The sequence below is a fragment of the Bufo bufo genome, chromosome 4, assembly GCF_905171765.1.
Source record: "Bufo bufo chromosome 4, aBufBuf1.1, whole genome shotgun sequence".
Lineage (NCBI taxonomy): Eukaryota > Metazoa > Chordata > Amphibia > Anura > Bufonidae > Bufo > Bufo bufo.
In genome coordinates this window covers 132,622,355-132,645,295 of record NC_053392.1, presented here as the reverse complement: position 1 = coordinate 132,645,295, position 22,941 = coordinate 132,622,355, and the positions used below count along the sequence as shown (strand labels likewise).

The 22,941-nt window shown below is 43.2% G+C and overlaps 1 protein-coding gene across 1 annotated transcript in view; it reads right to left on the bottom strand.

Annotated features, from left to right (window-relative positions):
* The window catches only part of LOC120997694 (rootletin-like), a 119,328-nt gene that overhangs the window by 71,108 nt on the left and 25,279 nt on the right, over window positions 1–22,941 (bottom strand). Inside the window, exons 2-5 of the mRNA XM_040427922.1 lie at window positions 22,323–22,476; window positions 18,452–18,597; window positions 7,871–8,029; window positions 6,065–6,148 (exon numbers count right to left, since the gene is read on the bottom strand). Coding sequence (XP_040283856.1) covers window positions 6,065–6,148; window positions 7,871–8,029; window positions 18,452–18,597; window positions 22,323–22,476 — 543 coding nt within the window. The remainder of the gene's footprint in view (window positions 1–6,064; window positions 6,149–7,870; window positions 8,030–18,451; window positions 18,598–22,322; window positions 22,477–22,941) is intronic.

Below are 22,941 nucleotides of genomic sequence, written 5' to 3'. Positions count from 1 at the left end.
TGAGCAAGCAATTGTCGGGTGAGAAGAGTTACCTCCCGGCAATCGCTTGCTAGCAAGTGGTGCAGTGATCTCCTCCGCTGCATGGGGAGGGGCGATCGTTGTGCCATTACTCGTCCCCATACAGTTTTGTGGTTTGCAGTTTTTTTTTTTTTATTCATGTTGGCGAGTGGTGGCGCGATAGGGGGCGGCTGGAGGCAGAGAGGGAGTGGTCCCGCAGTCTGGGCGGCAGTTCTGGCTAGTCCTACTGGCCGGAAGTGGAGGAGGCGGACTCGGAGCGTACAGCGAAGCTGCGAGCTGCTGGAGTGTGGGTGGTTGGCGCGCAGACGTACAGTTCAAGTGACTGAGGTGAGGGCTGGCTCTGGCTGACTCTGGCTGGGAGTGGGGACTGTAGCGGTGTGTCCGAAGCCCATGTACGGTATTTAGCCAGGATACCAGCTGGCAGCTGCATTATTTAATAGTGTGGTTGATGGCGAAGACACAGCCACCTATCTTCACCTTGCTCAGAGTCGCCTTCCGTTCTTCCTGTTGTTTCACGGTGGTCGCCGTTCCGCTCAGTTCCACATCTCGACAGTCACTGTCACTGGCTGCTCCTGTTTCCCCTCAGCACGGCCGGCGGCGTCTCCCGCTCGCTCCTCATGACCGGGGTGTAGTCCCCAGCAGCTTGTAACCTTATTTACCGGAGCCGTTCCTGAGCTGTTTATTTCTGAAGATAGCTAACAGATGGTTAGCACATTTGTGCCAGTGTAGGAAATGTATGAATCTAAATGTCTGTGTATTAAAGAAGATTGCTAACTTGTCTGTAACACAAGAAGGTGAAAGTACATATCGTGGGGTGTGTATGTGTATTAGACAGAAGGTAGGGATATGTATCTTGTGTAGTTTGGGTATTAGGGAGAGTAGGGGGTATATATCTTGTGCTGATACAGAGCAGCTCTCCACCTACACGTGTATCAGCACTAGATATATACCCCTTACTCTCCCTAATACCCAAACTACACAAGATACATATCTCTACCTTCTGTCTAATACACATACACACCCCACGATATGTACTTTCACCTTCTTGTGTTACAGACCCCTGTACAATTTAACAATCTACTTTAATACACAGACATTTAGATTCATACATTTCCTACACTGGCACAAATGCGTTGCCAGTGACCAACTGTCTGTGCTCAGTCCTACGCGTAACCGTCGCAAGTGCATGAGGAGCTGCGGATGTGGCGGCGAGGTCCGAGAGGTATGTGGGGGTGGGAGATCCGGGAGGGAAGGGGGGCCATAAAAATTTTTTTGCTATGGGGCCCAGTCATTTCTAGCTGCGCCTTTGAATACAGCCCTATGTGAACTGTCTGGAATTACCAGCATTCTGTATCGATTACCAATAAAATGTAGTGTGTTATCTAAAGTAGGTCACAATTATAGATAAGCATAATCTAACTAAACTAATAACACACAAACACTTGTGTCATTCATATATTTTACAGAACACATGGAATAGACATTTAAATTGCAGGGAGAAAAAGTAAGTGAACTTCGAAGTTAATGACCTCTCCAAGAGCTAATTGGCAAAAGGTTGTTTCAATTGAAGAGATAAAAACAGAGACTGATGGCAAAAGAGAACACATGGTCCATTTAATCTGCCCTTAAAGGATTTCCTTATTAACATAGATAGATAGATAGATAGATAGATAGATAGATAGATAGATAGATAGATAGATAGATAGATAGATGTTTATCCCACTTGATGTTCATTTTCCAAGCACATCTGCTGGAAACTTGTCCCAAGAATCTACTTCTGTTTCGGTAAAATAATATTTTCTGCCATTGCATCTGATAAGATGAAATTGAAAGTGTGGGTTTCACAGGTGCTTTGCCCATTAAATAAAGGCACACAAATCCTGGTCACTGACATAGTGCGAAGCATGCCTTGATGCAAACAACTTTTAAAAGACTCCAGAAGACATGTTATAGAACAGCATGAAGCTGGAAAAGGCTAGAAAAGCATGGCTAAAGACCTAGGATCTGGACTCTGCTGCAGGGGAATCACTAGGCTCACACCTCTTGGAGCAGTCTCTGTTCAGTGGCTGCTCACTCATTGGGCTCATGAGACACCAGTGTACAGCACCAAAGGATCAGGCAAAACCATAAACAGGAATCAAACCGAGAACAGGGTAAGTAGCATTTGTATAATCCAGTAAACATCCCATAGGTGAGGACGTGCAGCACAGGGTCAATACAAGGAACAGGGTTTGGCACAGCGGCAAGCAGACAATACAAAACACCTTTGTAGGGACTAGCACACTAGTAAATCTATTGCTCAGGCACCATCCCTTGAGGGAAAGTGCCTTATCCACCCAGGGGTGAACTGCCATAGGCTGGGGAAGATTAGGGTGCATGCTGTCTGGCCCTTTAAGAGCTAAAAGGAGCGTGTGCATGCCCTAAGGCAGAGAGGCTGCAGTTGGAGAAAGAACACAGAGTCTATGGCACAAGCAGACCTGCTCCAGCAGTCATGCCTACCAGGGGAAGCAGGAGAATGCTGATAGATAGGCCTGGACCACTGGAGAAGACTGGATAACCTAAACTCTAGTCCCAGCAGTGGAGTGAGTAACCTGGTGCCTGTGCCCACAGGAAGCAGGAGGGTGCCGGGGGGCACAGGCTGCCAGTATTACATGAGCTATTCTTGCTGTCAAAACAACAGACACCACATGGAAACCTATGACTAGGCACATTGTGAGTCAATGGGGTTTATTAAGCACTGTGTTGTGGCTTCCGTTATGAAAAGCAATGGTAATTATGTAGGGGTAATGGGTGTGGATAACGTAGCTGTGTGAATAAGAGCAGTAATGCTTGATTGCTTCGTCTAATATGGCATTTTAAGAAAAAACTATAAACTATTCAGTGTTACAAATGTGCAACGAACAATGGGGACATCTGGAAGGGGGTAAATACTTTCTTTCCCACAAAACTGTATGTACTACAGTAAAAACATATTGAGGATCTGGTGACAGATCCTCTTTAAACCTAGAAATTAGCTGTGTCTGAAGGGGACGCGGAAATCCCTTTAAAGACCTGTTTTGTGCTAACGTCTACTTCCTGATACACACTGAAAATTCTTTACTTGAAAACACTTTTTATTTTTATTTTTTTTATTCTGCCAAAAAATACAAGTTGAACACACCTGTAGCCTAGCGGTGGGAGTCAGGCATTCAACCTGAATATACAATGCAAGAGAAGACAAAAGATGGAAAGCCTTAGCATGCTCACATGTGCCTTCAGTCACCACAGGTGCTCGGTGGAAAAGGCTGGAGAGGCTTTAAGCAAGACATTGATGTTTCTGCAGCTGGTGGAGCATGATCTCGGTGCCAAAGACATTTAAGTGTAATCGTAAACATAGTTTGGTAATTGACAGACTAAAAAAACCTATTCAGACTTGCTCAGCACAATATTGCTAAATATTTCTCACATTCCTAGCATTTTGAGAACATAAGCTCAACGATCTCTGTGTAACAGGCTCATCATACAATATTTATTTGCACCTCTCACTGGTGCCCTAAGCCTTCAGATGACTTACAAGAATTTGTTGCTTCATGGTCATGAAGAACTGGAAACGGCCATGATTACAAATTACCAAGAGCACAAGGCCGTAATACATCGGCGTGTAAGAGCCGTAGAGTTAGTGCTGAGGATGGGATCAGATTCTATACTAGGAGACCAAACAAAGGCTCTCCATGCACGAGATCCAATCTCGTCCTTGGCACTAAACATGATTCATGACAAACCATAAGGTGGTCAGGTGCCTGAGCCCTTAACCAGACTGAAAGTGCCGGTATTATGGGATAAATAACATATTTACAATTGTTTTTATTAAACATTTTGTTCTGTTTGTCTTCTGCAGCCTGCATGTATTCTCACTTTCACTCTGCTCAGGTCCATTCAGTGTGAAATCTATGAGACAAGATCTTGGAAGGCTTAGTCTGCAGTTCCTTCTCTCTGGTCTCCTGAAGGCTAGTTGTAAAGGTGTCAACTTAAATTTGTGTTTGCAAAAGATCATCAGAGAGCTCATCTGAACAGGACTAAGCACCAATGTATGGGAATACAAGCAAGCTACAGAAGACAAATAGAGAAAAAAATGTAATGAAATAATAAAATTGCAAATATAATTTTTTTTTAATTATAAAAAAAGGTGTCTATAGCCTTATATAGCAGAGTTCCTTGCTGTTTTATAATCTATATTATCCTGAATTCCACACTGTGAATTCCAGCAATGGCGGGCCCAGTACACTACACCAAACCCTCAACAGTACGATTAATTATATATTTTTTTACAGTAAAGGATGATGAATGGACGCAGTCTTAAAGGAGGGTGAGATTTCACTTTGGTTAGGTTTCTATTGCTAGTTTTACATGCTTCTCTCATTGTATGTAGGTAACAATTTCTGGTCGGTCTATGCATGTGTCCTTGACTAAAACTAATGAAAATAGTTGCAATAATACAGTTTCCCTTTGTAATGATTTATAACAGAGTCTGTCAGACTCCCTATTGAATAATGTTTCAGACATACAGTTTGGTACTGAGCAAAATGAACATGTGTAATTGTCTAATTAAAGCAACGTTCATGCTAGTGTTTGTCTTTACAGCTTAAGACATGTATATATATATATAAAGGATCTCTTCTGTTAATGGGGTGTACTTGACACTTTTCTAAGGCTTCCTTCACACAGTTTTTGTGCTGGTTTTTGGCCCACACGTAGAGCATACTGTGTTCAGAAAAAAATGCCACTAACCAAAAGTAAAGAAAAATGTTTAAAACATACTGTTTGTATTACATTTTATATTTCCCTATAAAAAGGCCCAAAAATATTATGTTAAACCACCGTTGCACATGTCGGAAAAAGTATGGTGTTCATCCCAAATGTTATATTTTCTAAAACTGCTATAAAACTGCCATAAATATACTGAGTAATCTCTCCCAGAAAGCTCCATATCCCACTGTAAATGATAAAGCTCTGGATGCCTGCAGCCACCACTAGGGGGAGCTCAGTGCAAATGAATTTAAATAGCTATCATAGAACTCAACAGGAGCTATATACACCTACAGTATATGAAGTGAGCCCACACTATACTAGTGGCGACTGCAGGAAATTCACTTGACTATGTGGGGAAGAAGTGAAAGCAGCTCACTAGAGTATCGCCTTTCCCCCACAGTAGTCTCGTGGTCTACCTTCGTGTATGGTACAATACTGGGTTTTTAGAGAGTGCCAGTCCTATGTTTTGTTGTTACCGTATTTTTCGCCCCATAAGACGCACTACCCCCCCCCCCCCCCCAAAGTGGGAGGAAAATGCCCCTGCGTCTTATGGGGCGACATTATGGAAGTGCTCATTAGTACCAGAGGACCAGGAAGCGGTGAAGGCTCTGTACTCACCGCTTCCTGGTCCTCTGATGTCGGCTGTGCTGCTGCTGCGCACAGCGTGAGGGTGCTCTGTGACCTCACGCTGTGCGCATTGGGTGATGGCAGAGCCAGCGGAGGAGGAGGCAGAAGAGCGCTGGAGCAAAGGAGCGGCGGCGGCCGGAGCAGGAGAGGTAAGTGGATTTTTTATTTTGTGATCTGAGGCTGGGGGCTGCTGCAATGAGGCTGGGGTCTGCTGCAATGAGGCTGGGGTCTGCTGCAATGAGGCTGGGGGCTGATTGATTTATGGCTATGGGCTGATATGAGGCATGGGGGTCTCATCTGAGGTCTCAGTGGGTGTCATTCACATTGGGGTCTGATCTGAGGTCTGATCGTGGGTCTGATCTGAGGTCTTATTAACATTGGGGGGTCTGATTGGGGCTGTGAGCTGAGGTCTGATTAACTTTAGGGGTCTGATCTGAGATCTACTAAAAAAATTTTTTTTATTATTGTCCTCCTCTATTGTCTTTTGGGCCGGTGCATCTTATAGGGCAAAAAATACGGTATTTTTCTAAACACATCTTAAAAAAAAGATCTGAATAAATCCATTAGCAAATCCCATTCATTACTGTGACGTGATCCACACACTTTCCAGTGGAGACACTGCTTCACTTACTGATAATTTCTGCTGCTCACTTTCTGAGGTTTTATCCAGTAGTAGTTGCTCCAGTTCTCCACATCGACTCTTGTACTGTAAGACCTGGAGTGAAAGTACATGGATCGGACAGACAGTATTAAACAGATTGCAAATCTTACATGGGCAACTTTGCATTTTTATTACTTACTGTAGTATCCTTTAAATTTAATTAACCCCTTGGCAACATGTGCCATATATATGCAGTGCTGCCACCAAGAAGTTGGTGCACACCGATAACCCCGGCTGCGGAGCTAAGCTCACGCTGTTGGGTACCTGTGTCAGATCTATATCATAGTACTGCGGGCAAGGTCAGGATCAAAGATTAATTGGATCCCAGATGTTTAACCCCTTTGAATGCCACAGTCACGCCATCACCCCCATTTTTCTCCCACAAAGTGAGTGTGGGGTGACAATGGGTGCTATGCCAATTCCGGACCTAACAATATCCTAGCTTGCTATTTTAGCGCACCTATTAGGCCTGATGCCTGTCAACGGAATGTTGACAGGCATAACACACTGCAATACAAAAGTATTGAAATGTGTTACAGAAGTGATCAAGGATGTACCTGATCAAGACCCCTAGTGGGACTTACAAAATATGTACAAAATAATAAAATGTTTAAAAAAATAAAAAAGGAAAAAACACTTAAAATTACCTTTCCCCAAGTCAAAAATGATAAAAAAATAAAATAAATACACATCATGTATACCGTGGTCGGCGCACAAAGGTAGTGCAGTGTTTAGCACTTATGCCTGCCAGCGCTGGGGCCATGGGTTCAAATTTAACCAAGGGCAACATCTGCATGGAGTTTATCTATTCTTCCTTGGTTTACCCTTAGTATATAATATAATTTACAGGGTTGTCTCACTTCAGCAAATGGCCTTTATAATGTACAGAAAGCTAATACAAGGCACTTACTAATGTATTGTGATTGTCCATATTGCTTCCTTTGTTGGCTACATTAATTTTTCCATTGCATTATACACGGTTTGTTTCCATGGTTACGACCATCCTGCAATCCAGCAGCAGTGGTCATGCTTGCACACTATAGAAAAAATGCTGGACTGTGCACACTCCAAGGTTCACGGCCACTAGAGAAACCAACACTGTTTCCTATAGTGTGCAAGCACGACCACTGCTGCTGGATTACAGGGTGGTCATAACCATGGAAACGAGCTGTGATGGAAAAATGAATCCAGCCAACGAAGGAGGCAATATGGACAATCACAATACATTAGTAAGTGCCTTGTACTAACTTTCTCTACATGATAAATGCCATTTGCTGAAGTTAGACAATACCTTCAACCTACATGGTGAACGTCATAAAAATTAGAAAAAAAAGACTATGATGTACCGATATGCCTTAGACTTTTCCTGCCATTCATCAGTGCAGGGCACGCTATGAACAGCGCAGGCAGCGCACTGAATGTAGGCAGGCTATTATAGCTAAATGATAAAGTACATGGAAGATATAATATATTGGACTGTAGTATTCAGGGTAAATTGCTGTGTTGGCACTTTGCGATAAATATATGGGTTTTGGGTTGCGGTTTGGGCACTTGGTCTCTAAATGTTTTGCCATCACAGCTATAGTTAGTTGAAAAAGGACATCTGCCCATCCAGTTCAGCCTGTTAGCCTGCAAAGTTAATCCTGAGGAAGGCAAAAAAAAAAACATGCCTACCTAATATAATATATTCCTAGGGTAATATAGAGAGTACCAATGGGTAATATATTATGTACCCTATGGTACCGTTGAAACACACTTCAGCTCACATGCAATCACCTTATTCTGCAATCTCTGTACCAATTGGGCCTGGCGTTGCTGCCCCTCCTGGTAAGCAGATAATTTGCGCTTATACGCACTCTCCTCCTCCTGGAAGCGATATTTTAAATCTAGCATGGCGTCGCTTTCTCCGGATCTTTGGGTCTGGCGTTGTTCCAGCTGTAACGTATAACAAAGTAATCATATATATACATTGGGTTTTGAAAATAAAAATAAAGAAACATGATGCAGCCTAGGATCTGAAATAAGCTATTATTAAAAGGGGTTATCCCATGTTTAATGTAAAAGATTAAAATCAGACATCATACTGTACATGACAACCTCTTCTTAATGACGCTGGAACGTTCCCTATACCTCACATTGATCCAGAGCTCTCTCTCTATTTACTGCTCCAATTTCTCTGCTAGATTTATGTCAAGCTGGGTGCTCAGATGGTGTGCCGTTCCTCAGGGGTGTGTCCTTTCTGCTGCAGCTCGTGCGCCTGTAAGGGCTCACACACGTGACAGTTGTTTTTGTCCGCATCTGATCCGCATTTTTTGCGGATTGGATGCAGAACCATTCACTTCAATGAGGCCGCAAAAGACGCAGTCCGCATCTGTACATCCATTCCACAGCACCCGAAAAAAAAAAATCGAACATGTCCTATTCTTCTCCATTTTACAGACAAGGATAGGGCTATTCTATAGAGGGCAAAATGTTCCGTTCTGCAAAATGCACACAGGCAGTAACTGTGTTTTCCAGATCCGCAATTTGAGGACCGGAAAAACGGTGACGGCCATGTGCATGAGCCCTGTCACAGCTTCTAACAGTAGATACAGCTGGTGACAATTGATGGATGGAACTGAACACGTGTGCCATCTCAGTGAGGTACAGTTGACAGAAAATTTAGAAAAATAACAAACAGCGGGTGGCGCTATACAGATATATTTTATTGAATAGCTCACTGGCTATACAAAATTTTTAATTACATGCAGTTATAAAAGTATTCAGATCCAGGTGCTGGTTTCAAAACTGTAGAATATATTTTGTGCGACAACCCCTTTAACACTTTCTGCATGTTCTATGATATACGTTTTATTCTTTTTCTTTACTACAACAAACACTCTGCACATTGATTAGCCTGATTAAGACTATTAAATAGAAAGTTAAATGGGTTGTCCCATGAAAAATATTCTACAGTTTTCAAACCAGCATCTGGATCTGAATAGTTTTGTAATTGCATATAATTAAAAATTGAGCATAGCCACTGAGCTATTCGATAAAATATATTTGTATAGCGCCACCTGCTGTTAGTTTTTTTCTTATTTCTTTGTCCTGCTCACTGAGAAGGCCGCACATGCTCAGTTTCATCCTTCAGCTGCCTCCTGAGCTGTGATAGGGAGAGCTGAGACACGCCCCCTTAGCTGCTGCAGAAAAGACACTCCTCCTTAAGCTTTCATCTTGATATAAATCTAGCAGAACAATAAATGGGGAGATCTCTGGATCCATGTGAGGTACAGGGCTGGTTCTAGCTTTGTTAGAAACAGGTTGTCATGTACTAAACTGTATGATGATTTTCAATTTTTACATTAGTCATGGGACAACCCCTTTAAGGCATCTCCTCTGTTAAATCCACATCAATCACTGAAGATGAAGGAAGGACTGAGATAACTAAGGAATGGAAAAGAGACAGAAACAAAGATATGGGGTCTTGCAATGAGGCTGGCTGGTTTAGGAGGGACAAGATATAAAATACACCTTTTTTTTTTTTTTTTTGTAAAACTGTACCATGTGTATCAGGACAATTTCACTATTCTGACACAATGCATGAAAAATGAAAGGTGAGAGTTATTTTTATTTTTATTAATTTATATGGCTCCAACATATTCCTCCACCCTGTACACAAACATAACATGGATCACGTCCCCACTGCGGTTCATGTAGATTCCAAATTAAAAGGTCACTGAGCTTTCATAGCTCACATAGCGGTCATAATGCCACATCAAACTTTTTGATTGTTGAGGGTCTGAGTGTTTAGACTCCAACTGATTGTTAGAACGAGGAGAGAGAAGTGCTCACAGCTTGAGCAGGACACAGAAGAGAGACAGGCCTATAGACTTTCGCTTCTACCCCATAGGGTACATATTACATCAGGAATATACACTGCTCAAAAAAATAAAGGGAACACAAAAATAACACATCCTAGATCTGAATTAATTAAATATTCTTCTGAAATACTTTGTTCTTTACATAGTTGAATGTGCTGACAACAAAATCACACAAAAATTAAAAAATGGAAATCAAATTTTTCAACCCATGGAGGTCTGGATTTGTAGTCACACTCAAAATTAAAGTGTAAAAACACACTACAGGCTGATCCAACTTTGATGTAATGTCCTTAAAACAAGTAAAAATGAGGCTCAGTAGTGTGTGTGGCCTCCACGTGCCTGTATGCTCCTGATGAGGTGGCAGACGGTCTCCTGAGGGATCTCCTCCCAGACCTGGACTAAAGCATCTGCCAACTCCTGGACAGTCTGTGGTGCAACGTGACGTTGGTGAATAGAGCGAGACATGATGTCCCAGATGTGCTCAATTGGATTCAGGTCTGGGGAACGGGCGGGTCAGTCCATAGCATCAATGCCTTTGTCTTGCAGGAACTGCTGACACACTCCAGCCACATGAGGTCTAGCATTGTCCTGCATTAGGAGGAACCCAGGGCCAACCGCACCAGCATATGGTCTCACAAGGGGTCTGAGGATCTCATCTCCGTACCTAATGGCAGTCAGGCTACCTCTGGCGAGCACATGGAGGGCTGTGCGGCCCTCCAAAGAAATGCCACCCCACACCATTACTGACCCAATGCCAAATCGGTCATGCTGGAGGATGTTGCAGGCAGCAGAACGTTCTCCACGGCGTCTCCAGACTCTGTCACGTCTGTCACATGTGCTCATTGTGAACCTGCTTTCATCTGTGAACAGCACAGGGCGCCAGTGGAGAATTTGCCAATCTTGGTGTTCTCTGGCAAATGCCAAACGTCCTGCACGGTGTTGGGCTGTAATCCCAACCCCCACCTGTGGACGTCGGGCCCTCATATCACCCTCACAGAGTCTGTTTCTGACCGTTTGAGCAGACACATGCACATTTGTGGCCTGCTGGAGGTCATTTTGAAGGGCTCTGGCAGTGCTCCTCCTGTTCCTCCTTGCACAAAGGCGGAGGTAGCGGTCCTGCTGCTGGGTTGTTGCCCTCCTACGGCCTCCTCCACGTCTCCTGATGTACTGGCCTGTGTCCTGGTAGCGCCTCCATGCTCTGGACACTACGCTGACAGACACAGCAAACCTTCTTGCCACAGCTCGCATTGATGTGCCATCCTGGATAAGTTGCACTACCTGAGCCACTTGTGTGGGTTGTAGACTCCGTCTCATGCTACCACTAGAGTGAAATCACCGCCAGCATTCAAAAGTGACCAAAACATTAGCCAGGAAGCATAGGAACTGAGAAGTTGTCTGTGGTCACCACCTGCAGAACCACTCCTTTATTGGGGGTGTCTTGCTAATTGCCTATAATTTCCACCTGTTGTCTATCCCATTTGCACAACAGCATGTGAAATTGATTGTCACTCAGTGTTGCTTCCTAAGTGGACAGTTTGATTTCACAGAAGTGTGATTGACTTGGAGTTACATTGTGTTGTTTAAGTGTTCCCTTTATTTTTTTGAGCAGTGTATTATATTAGAAAGGCTCGGGTGTCTTGCCTTGCTCTGGATCAACTTTGCAGAATTATAGGATGGTTTTGCTATTCAGTCAGTCTCGCTTCTACTCCAGCAGCGAGGAGAGAGAGAGCAATGTGCGAGCTCTTCTCTCTCCTGGTTTTAGCGATTGTTGGGGGTCTCAGCACTCAGACCCCCACATATTCAAACCTTTGATATATCACTATGACATATTAAAAGTTTTATGACAGCTCAGTGACCCTTTAATCTATCAGTATGTTTTTTAGTGTGTGAGGAAATTAGAGTACCTGGGGGAAACACACATAAACGCAGGGAGGACATACAGGACCCCAGCACAGCAAGTCAACAGTGAACCACCAAGCTGCCCACCTAGTCCATGTACACACCCTGCTCAGTGTGTATGCTTAAAGAGGTTGTCTCACTTCAGCAAATGGCATTTATCATGTAGAGAAAGTTACTACAAGCCACTTACTAATGTATTGTGATTGTCCATCTTGCCTCCTTTGCTGGCTTGATCCATTTTTCCATCACATTATACACTGCTCGTTTTATTTATTTATTATTTATTTTACGCATTTATATAGCGCCACTATATTCTGCAGCACTTTCCATGGTTACGACCACCCTGCAATCCAGCAGCAGTGGCCAGGCTTGAACACTATAGAAAAAAGTGCCAGCCTCTCTGGTGGCGGGAACCATAGGAGCACACATAGGCACACACTTTTTCCTATAGTATACAAGCACTGCCACTGATGCTGAATTGCAGGGTGGTCGGAACCATGGATACGAACAGTGTATAATGTGATGGAAAAATTCGTCTAGCCAGCAGTGGAAGCAATATGGAAAATAACAATACATTAGAAAGTGCCTTGTATTAACTGCATCTACATGATAAATGCCATTTGCTAAAGTGAGACAGCCCCTTTAAGCGTATACACCAAACATATCTATAGCCAATAATGGTGAGACAAATGACTAAAAGAGTGTTATTCTGGCATACATCTCACCAGTATGTGTCAGCATACAGTACCCTTTTTTTTATTGTATCAGAAAGTGTAGTAGACTACATTTTCCAATCCAAGAGCATCCCATAAAATCCTGATTTTCAGAACATGACAAATCCAAGACATATGCAACTATGTTGCATTCAGCTGAATACATCTAGGCTATACAACCAAATTATACGCTGGGCATTTACATCCACAATGGTGTAAAAAGGCAATCCGTCTGTAGGGGTCAGACAGTAAATACTTTTATGTGCTGGTGTTTTTTGAATTTTATTTTAAGGATATTTCTTTTAAGCAATCTTCTTAAAGTGTAATTTTTTTCTGAATAAGCTGTCATGTAGGTGTACATGAGGAATAACACTCCGCCTGGCCATTATCTGGCATTTTTAAGCAGTTTTCCTTCTGAAATTTGTCTGTAATTCTCATTTTTTGGAAATAATGTGTGGAGATTGGTATCATGTCTGCCCATACACTACACATGGAGAAACAGGAGATCATCCCAACTCTCTGCCGAAGTAATGAAGGACATTACACAGCAGGACTAAGCAGTTTGGATGTGAATCCAGCAGAATCACTTAATTACAAACAAGTGGCAGTCTCTGTGTCAGTCTCTCGGACTCTGTCTGTCTCCTGCAGCCCCTCCCTGCTCCCCCCTCACCTCTCCTGAGACGTCTATGCAATCTGCAACCCATCTTCCCTAAAAGCAGATCTGAGCAGTGAATTGAGAGCTAGTGAAGAAGAGGGGAAGCAGGAGAGGAGCCAGACAGAGAAGGACGCATGGTTTCTCTGATAAGTTAGATTACAAAGTTACTTATATTCACCAGAGCTATTAATTTATGAAGAAATAATTAAACATTGACTATTGTTTATAGTTTTTTTCTAACCACCATTGGTAGTGCTGTGGCAGAGTTTATCTTTAGTGCAGATTGCTTATGCTGCTATGTAGTTTTTGTGATTACCGTCAGGCTTCGCCGTAGATGATCTGACTGTAAAGGCTCAAGCATATGGCCATATTATAGCTCTGCCCAACCCCCAAGTTGTAAGGAGCCAAATTTGGACACCCATAAACTTCAATGCAGCACTTTGTTACATCTACATGCTTTAAATTTCATATGGTGGCATATGGAGATTTCTTCAGTCAGATTTTGTATGAATACAATAGAAAAAAAATAATGGAGCATCAATCTCTACTATTCCACCCGCCCCTTACAGACATTACATTACCCAATATTGTGCATGTTATCGTATTAGTGGCAAAAAGAAGCCTCTTGATCAAAGAGAAACTGAAATGCAGTGCAATCTGTAGGTGACATGTTATTAGGCAGGAGGAGATGAGCAGACTGATGTAAAGTTTTGTGGCAAGAGTCAGTAAAACTTGTAATTTATACATTTATATTGCTGGTTTTACTGACTTCAGTTGCACACAGGGAAGTAGAATTCCCTGTGTAAGTGTGTATACAGAGATAGCTGTCAGTCACTGATAGTTGTACATGAGGAGGTGTTATCAGTGATTGATAGTATTCTCTGTGTAAGTGTGTATACATAGCTGTCAGTCACTGATAGCTGTACACAGGGGAGGTGTTATCAGTGATTGATAGCATTCTCTGTGTAAGTGTGTATACAGAGATAGCTGGTAGTCACTGATTGCTGTATATGGGGGAGGTGTTATCAGTGATTGATAGCATTCTCTGTGTAAGTGTGTATATAGAGATAGCTGTCAGTCACTGATAATTGTTAACAGGGGAGGTGTTATCAGTGATTGATAGCATTCTCTGTGTGAGTGTGCATACAGAGATAGCTGTCAGTCACTGATAGTTGTACACAGGGAAGGTGTTATCAGTGATTGATAGCATTCTCTGTGTAAGTGTGTATATAGAGATAGCTGTCAGTCACTGATAGCTGTACACGGGGAGGTGTTATCAGTGATTGATACCATTCTCTGTGTAAGTGTGTATACAGAGAGAGCTGTCAGTCACTGATAGCTGTACACAGGGAAGGTGTTATCAGTGATTGATACCATTCTCTGTGTAAGTGTGTATACAGAGATAGCTGTCAGTCACTGATAATTGTTCTTGGGAGAGGTGTTATCAGTGATTGATAGCATTCTCTGTGTAAGTGTGTATACAGAGATAGCTGTCAGTCACTGATAGTTGTACACAGGGGAGGTGTTATCAGTGATTGATAGCATTCCTTATGTAAGTGTGTATACAGAGATAGCTGTCAGTCACTGATAGTTGTACACAGGGGAGGTGTTATCAGTGATTGATAGCATTCCTTATGTAAGTGTGTATACAGAGATAGCTGTCAGTCACTTATAGCTGTACACGGGGGAGGTGTTATCAGTGATTGATGGCATTCCTTATGTAAGTGTGTATACAGAGATAGATGTCAGTCACTGATAGCTGTACATGGGGGTGGTCTTAAGTTCAGAAAACAAAAGAAAGATGTATAAACATATACACTCACCTAAAGAATTATTAGGAACACCATACTAATACGGTGTTGGACCCCCTTTTGCCTTCAGAACTGCCTTAATTCTAAGTGGCATTGATTCAACAAGGTGCTGATAGCATTCTTTAGAAATGTTGGCCCATATTGATAGGATAGCATCTTGCAGTTGATGGAGATTTGAGGGATGCACATCCAGGGCACGAAGCTCCCGTTCCACCACATCCCAAAGATGCTCTACTGGGTTGAGATCTGGTGACTGTGGGGGCCATTTGAGCACTACACATAGTCATATGGATTGCCTACAGCTCTATGGTATGGGGTTATAGACTTCTGCATCAGGCTCGAGGCCTAAATCAAAGAACTTCTCTGTTTTATCAATAAGTGGACACCAGCAGGTGTCATGCTACACATCAGCACTGGTTTCCTTCATATAGTAGGAATTTTCCATCAGTCTTGGTCTTTTCCTTCAGACCTATGTGCTTGTCACATGGACAACTTGCCTTTCTCCTACATCTACAATCTCTCTCACCTCACGAAACCCCATCAGAGTTGGTCTGCTTCTCTTGAAGTCTAAATTTAGAGCCATTAGGGCCCATTTTGATGTTTCCTCAGCTACTCGCTGGCGCCATCAGCCTTAAGTTGTCCTGTTTTTTAATGCTCACACAAGAGACAGACTGATCTTAATAGTTACGTTTATATTTAGTGAATCATACCTTAACCCCCACCCCCCAGGCAATTTACCGCTAAAATTCCACTTTAAGAGAAATGCCCGCTAAGACAGCCATATACAGCCACCTTTTTGGATACAAAAACATTGCCGCGGGGGTCAATTAGTGGCTAAATGGTACTAAAGCTGTTTGGAAATAATTATTAGCTTGACAGCCTTCAATCTGATATTAAACATTCACGTTGAACCAAATCCGTCGAGAAATATTTATGTTGTCCAATAAAATGTGTCACTATATAAGCATTTCTGTCTGAAAGTGTGAAGCCTTGACGTCTCCTGTGTTGTGGGGGGAAGGGATGGGAGTCGGAGATCACACGTCCCTGGGAAAGTGTTTGCGGGGAGGGCAGCGCTCCCACTGGGTTGTTAACAGCCAGACAGTTTATTTAGTGCTGTTATAAGAGAGCGTTAATTCTGCTCGGGAAGGTGGGAATCTGGCCCCATGGGAGAGAAGAGAGAGGTGCAGCTGGAGGGAATGATGATGCGAGATCTGGTGAGAGGGACAAGGTCACAAAGCAGTCAAGGGCCTTGTCGTCAATGTGCTAGGCGTAGGGTGGACTGCCAGCGACTGACACAGCACACAAGCAGAGAGTCAAGAGGTGGATGTCAAGCCGATGGCATTGTGGGAGAAGTTTTGGAACTTACAAAGAGTGGTGCCAGTCGTTAAAACACTGGAGGGTTATTATTGGAGTCATGTTTAATCCACAGAGCTGTGACTCACATGCTCCCCGTACTCGGAGAGGCCCAGATTTTCTGCAGTTTTTGTCTTACAGATTCTATGTGACAGAAAATAACATTATGCTTTATTCTGACCCTGGACGACTTAAGAAATCTAGAGGTCTCTGCATTTGGTGCTAGGCCTCTGTTCTGTGGCTGAGCTCAGTAAAATGGATGCGTAAAATGACACGTGTCAAATTTAGAGATTTCTGAAATATAAAACACGTAGTTATTATGGAAACAATGCAAAGTCATTTGACTTTTTATCCTTAAAGGGGTTGTCTCATCTTAGACACTGGTGGCCTATCACTAGAATAATGTCACATAGGTTCGGGTTCAACTCTAGGGCCTGCACCTGTCTCCCGAATGGGCCCCCAAAAGTGAAAGAGAGCGCACTGCACATGTGCGGAGTGCTCTCCATTAGTTTCTATGGGAGTTCAGAAGTAGCCAAGTGAGTGTACTCGGCTATTTTTAGAAGTCCTATAGAAGTAAATGTAAAGCGCACTGAGCAAACGCAGCCATTGCTCCATTCAAATCTATTGGACTGCTGGAGGTAGCCTTGCCAGCAGTTGGCTATTTTTGGCAGTCCCATAGAAATGAATGCCTGACAACCATGCAAGGTGATGCCTACTGAGGCCACCTACTGGCTGGGGCAGATTACAGGTACACCCAGTGACTGGTTTAGAGGAGTTCTCCTACTATTTCCTGTGTGTTGATCTGGGACCAAGAAGTGGAGACGGCAGAGACTACTGAGGTGAGAAATGGTTCATTTTTGTATCCCATTCTACCCCTTGAAAAGATGTTATCCTGCTTGACAACCCCTTTAACCAGATTTATTTTCATTTTCACACATATATGATTATGTATCCATTGATTTTAAATACAATTATTGTTAATGACAACAGATTCTTTTTAAGAAAGGGGCAGTGGTCTGAATTGTTGCCTCGTAGAAGAAGACTCTTGGGTTTGGATCTGACCACACTGCAAGGAGTTTGTATGGCAGGACCATTCCACAAAACAAGCACTTTTTACCTTATATACCATCCCTACTTTCTCACAGATTGTAAGCTCTTGCAATCAGGCTCCTCACACCACATGTCTGAACTGTTTATTACTTTGCTACTCTGTAATTGTCTGATTCTGTCTTCACGTGGTCTTCTGAATTGTAAAGTGCTGTGGAATATGATGGTGCTATATAAAAACAGATTACTATTATTATTGTTGTTGTTGCATAGGTTTCCTCTGGGTTCTCTGGTTTCTTCCCACACTCAGCAGTTAATCATACAGAAGACTACTCCAGGATGTAGCGGCCTGGTGGTTCACCTGCAGCAAAATCCAGATCCCTGTACTCGGGTTAAAAGGTGAAAACCAAGGGACTGCCACAATAACATCCTTAGGAGTAAGCCCAAGTCAAATCTGTTGGTTAACACAGTGGTTCCACATTCACTGACGTAACAGCAGATAAGGGTCCATACATGGAAGACGAAGAGTAGCAGTAATACAAGTAAAAGATTAGAAGGTGAAGAAGACAGGAGGACACAAAAGCATGTGTGGTCATCTAAGCCACATCAAACAACCTTTTAAGTTGTAAAGCGTTGTAATATGGCGCCAGTGAGTATGGGGCCTTACTGTTCAAATTCTAGAGAGAAAAATGTATGCATGGTCAATAGGTGCTGTACTACAAAACTATTCTCCCAAAGAGGCGTTGGTCCTTGGGGGGAATATTCCAGAAATCCAGTGTTGTACAGAGCACCATACAGTACCAAGGAGCTGCAGGGAGTCATCGTGCTGCCATAGAGAGAGGTCTGGCAGTGGCCTATTCCCCTCTCCCCCATGAAATAAACACGAATGCTCTTCTGAGCTTGCATGTTTATGAAGGAGTGGAGAGAGACAGCTGTTGGCTGGGCTTACTGTAGTGTGGTGCTGGCCTACTTTGTGCTCGTCTACATGCATGTAAACATATGTCTATTCTCAATACCTTCTCGCTCAAGGCATGGTTCTTGATGGTAAGGTCATCACGTTCAGCACGGGTTAGTACCAGTAAGTCTTTCAAACGAAATAATTCATCCTGCAGAGATCTGTTTTCCTCCTTAAAGCTGACATCAGGATACGTCTCTGTGTACCCTAGGAGATAAGAAAAGATTTAAGAGGTTTATAACATCATTTTACTCAGAGGACATCACTATAGGAGACTAGTGATAATCTATCTTGGGAGCTGTAGGGATAAAAGTTATAAGGTCATATTATCCATAATTTCCAATTACCTAAGAGGAGCTTAGCTGTTACTATAGGCACCTGATGTCTTTGCAGGTTATTAGGATACAGCTGACATATTTCCTGAGGAGGGAAAACGTGTCATGAAGATAATGCACCCAACTATCGTGGAGCAAGTGGGGCAGTCATTAAGGACTTCTGCATGTCCCTCTCCCATCTCCAGGCACCTTTTCGACCTATCACTGGCTGCTTTCAGCTGAACCTCCATCGTTCTCTGGCTCAGTTGATCACTTTCCTGAGTTTCAAAGCCACTTTGTCACCCAGCTGCTTAGAGAACCTCCCTGGTGACTGCAGTAGCAGTGAGTGGTGGCCTGTGTGCCTGGAAGAATTCAGCTTCCAATGAAGTGCAGGCATGCCTCGTCCTCCTCTGCAGACCAAGCACAGTCAGCGGCGGCTGGGAAAACACATCCACTCTGGGGTACTGCACAGGAGACCCTGGGAGCTTGCTGGGCTGGTAAAGAGTCCTTTTGCTCATAAACTAAATGCTCAGTTATCAGTAGTGATCAAAGCCTGCACGTGAGCACCGTCAACTTCATTATGCCCACTGTGCGTTCATAGCACACAAGGCTACTGGCCATAAGTATAACTCTTTCCAGATTACCTTGTCTGGAATATGTAGTTCCTTCTGGAGAGCAACTGGTTATCTAAGCCTCCTTGTATTGATCTCCAACGTCTAGTTGCAAGACTACATCTCCTACTGAGAACCATAGTTTTGCAACAGCTAGAGAGTTGCAAGTGACCCATGCATTACAGCAATGATTCCATCAGGTGGTGTTGGTCGATCATTTACTGCAAGCTCTTGGGACACTATGGGGGTCATTTTTCAAACTTTACAGATAAAGGCTTCTTTATAAACCAAGCAGTATTTCCATAAAGACCTTTTCTAATAGAAATGATGTAGAGAATTAAAATTGGGACATCACTAATACTCATGAACTGGGCTGTACCCATGAATTCTGGAGAGTAAGAAAACGCGTGCTACATTTTCCATTTCCACATTCTCAGGGTGGACTATGTCCTAAATTTCCAGTTACAAAGGGAACAAACTCCCAAGCCTAATATCCGGAGCACTGTGGGGATCTACAGGAGAACCCACAGCCATACCATCCTTGTTGGGTGAGATTTTGTATGCTAAGGAGGGTTGGGCAGTTAAAAAAATGGTATGCACACATACAGTAGGGTGCTACTATATAGACACTATTAATTATTGACAGCTACAATATGTATTTTGGTTAAAGGTGACCCGTCCCCTCTCCTCACATGTCTTAGTATACAGTCGTGGCCAAAAGTTTTGAGAATGACACAAATATTAGTTTTCACAAAGTTTGCTGCTAAACTGCTTTTAGATCTTTGTTTCAGTTGTTTCTGTGATGTAGTGAAATATAATTACAAGCACTTCATACGTTTCAAAGGCTTTTATCGACAATTACATGACATTTATGCAAAGAGTCAGTATTTGCAGTGTTGGCCCTTCTTTTTCAGGACCTCTGCAATTCGACTGGGCATGCTCTCAATCAACTTCTGGGCCAATTCCTGACTGATAGCAACCCATTCTTTCATAATCACTTCTTGGAGTTTGTCAGAATTAGTGGGTTTTTGTTTGTCCACCCGCCTCTTGAGGATTGACCACAAGTTCTCAATGGGATTAAGATCTGGGGAGTTTCCAGGCCATGGACCCAAAATGTCAATTTTGCCTTATGGCACGGTGCTCCATCGTGCTGGAAAATGCATTGTTCTTCACCAAACTGTTGTTGGATTGTTGGAAGAAGTTGCTGCTGGAGGGTGTTTTGGTACCATTCTTTATTCATGGCTGTGTTTTTGCGAAAAATTGTGAGTGAGCCCACTCCCTTGGATGAGAAGCAACCCCACACATGAATGGTCTCAGGATGCTTTACTGTTGGCATGACACAGGACTGATGGTAGCGCTCACCTTTTCATCTCCGAACAAGCCTTTTTCCAGATGCCCCAAACAATCGGAAAGAGGCTTCATCTGAGAATATGACTTTGCCCCAGTCCTTTCTGCAGAAGATCAATCTGTCCCTGATGTTTTTTTGGAGAAAAGTGGCTTCTTTGCTGGCCTTCTTGACACCAGGCCATCTTCCAAAAGTCTTCGCCTCACTGTGCGTGCAGATGCGCTCACACCTGCCTGCTGCCATTCCTGAGCAAGCTCTGCACTGGTGGCACTCCGATCCCGCAGCTGAATCCTCTTTAGGAGACGATCCTGGCGCTTGCTGGACTTTCTTGGACGCCTTGAAGCCTTCTTAACAAGAATTGAACCTCTTTCCTTGAACTTCTTGATGATCCTATAAATTGTTGATTGAGGTGCAATCTTAGTAGCCACAATATCCTTGCCTGTGAAGCCATTTTTATGCAACGCAATGATGGCTGCACGCATTTCTTTGCAGGTCACCATGGTTAACAATGGAAGAACAATGATTTCAAGCATCACCCTCCTTTTAACATGTCAAGTCTGCCATTTTAACCCAATCAGCCTGACATAATGATCTCCAGCCTTGTGCTCGTCAACATTCTCACTTGAGTTAACAAGACGATTACTGAAATGATCTCAGCAGGTCCTTTAATGACAGCAATGAAATGCAGTGGAAAGTTTTTTTGGGGATTAAGTTAATTTTCATGGCAAAGAAGGACTATGCAATTCATCTTATCACTCTTCATAACATTCTGGAGTATATGCAAATTGCTATTATAAAAACTTAAGCAGCAACTTTTCCAATTTCCAATATTTATGTAATTCTCAAAACTTTTGGCCACGACTGTATACTTGTACTCACCATGAAACAACAATTCTGGAGCACCTTTTCCTAGAACCCTGTCTTAGGGCTCATGCACACAAAGTATTTTTGTAAGTGTTCGTTACAGGTTTTTTTTCAGCCCGTATGGGGCCACAAAAGACTGAAATGACTCCATGTGCATTCCGATTCTGTATGTTCCACAAAGAAATAGAACATGTCCTATTATTATCTGCATTACGTACAAGGATAGGACTGTTCTATTAGGGGCCGGACCTTCCATTCTGCAAAATACAGAATGCACACGGCCGGTATCTGTGTTTTGCAGAACCGCAATTTGCAGACCGCAAAACAACAAGGGTCCTGTGCATGAGCCCTTATGCTGTTCCTCTGTCATTCCTCTTAGAAAAAATTGACAATTTGGGGGGGGGAAGGGTTGTCCCTTCACACTCTGACACTGTTCAATCAGTGCTCACTGTGTCAGACTGTGCGGGGACACAGCCTCTTGATGAGGGGAACAGTTACACCCATTTTGAGTTTGTTTCTGTAGTTTGAGGAGGAATATTAGAGGAACAGTACAATGCAGGAGTTTTAAGAAAAGATTCGGCAGAATTGTTATTTCACAGCGATTTACAGAAACCCAGGGCTGGCCCTGCCTTCCATCAATTTGGACTGGACTACAAAGTGGGGCCACTTATAGTCTTTTTTCCAGGGCCACTTTAAGCTCCCAGTCGGCCCCAGACTGAAACGGACATGTGAGGGCAGCCGACAACTCCTCCAGAGTATGAAGTGACAGGATGACTTCAGATGACAAATGAAACTTACTTTGGCTCGAGTCTTCGCTCAGATTCTGGGTGATAATTTCTCGGATGCGGGCGGGCACAGGAGTGAGAGTGTCCCTCTCGCCTTCCACACTACGTACACTCAATATTCTGTCTTCAGCTGCATTCTCTGGATTCAGGACCGTATGTTCCAGGCGCTGAAAAGAAAATATAGAATGGTAACTGAAGTCTGCCATAGTCAGCCAGCTAAATGAATGGGGCCAAATTATAGCTGATATAGCCCCCTTTGGCAACAATCTTCATTGGGCCCCTCCTCAGTGGCTAGTAGAAGATGGCCATACACTCTCCTGATTCCACAATAAGCTGCCAAGCATAAAAGGAGCTCGGCTGTTGAATGTGGTAGCAGTGTGAGTGCGTGCACGGCTGCCGGTCAGTCCAAACTCGAGAAAGAGGACCCCCATTCTAGTAATCAGCTATTTACATGTCATTTGTACAAAAAATCCCATTCAATAATTTCAAACTGTCATGTCTTGCTAATGGGAGTGTTTAGGAGGGGTGAGTGGATGCCCCTGGACAACTGCCTCTTTTGCCTTTCTTATTATCTAGCCCTGGGTCTGATAAGACTTGATGGTGCTGATTTTCCTCCACATAATCCACTCAGT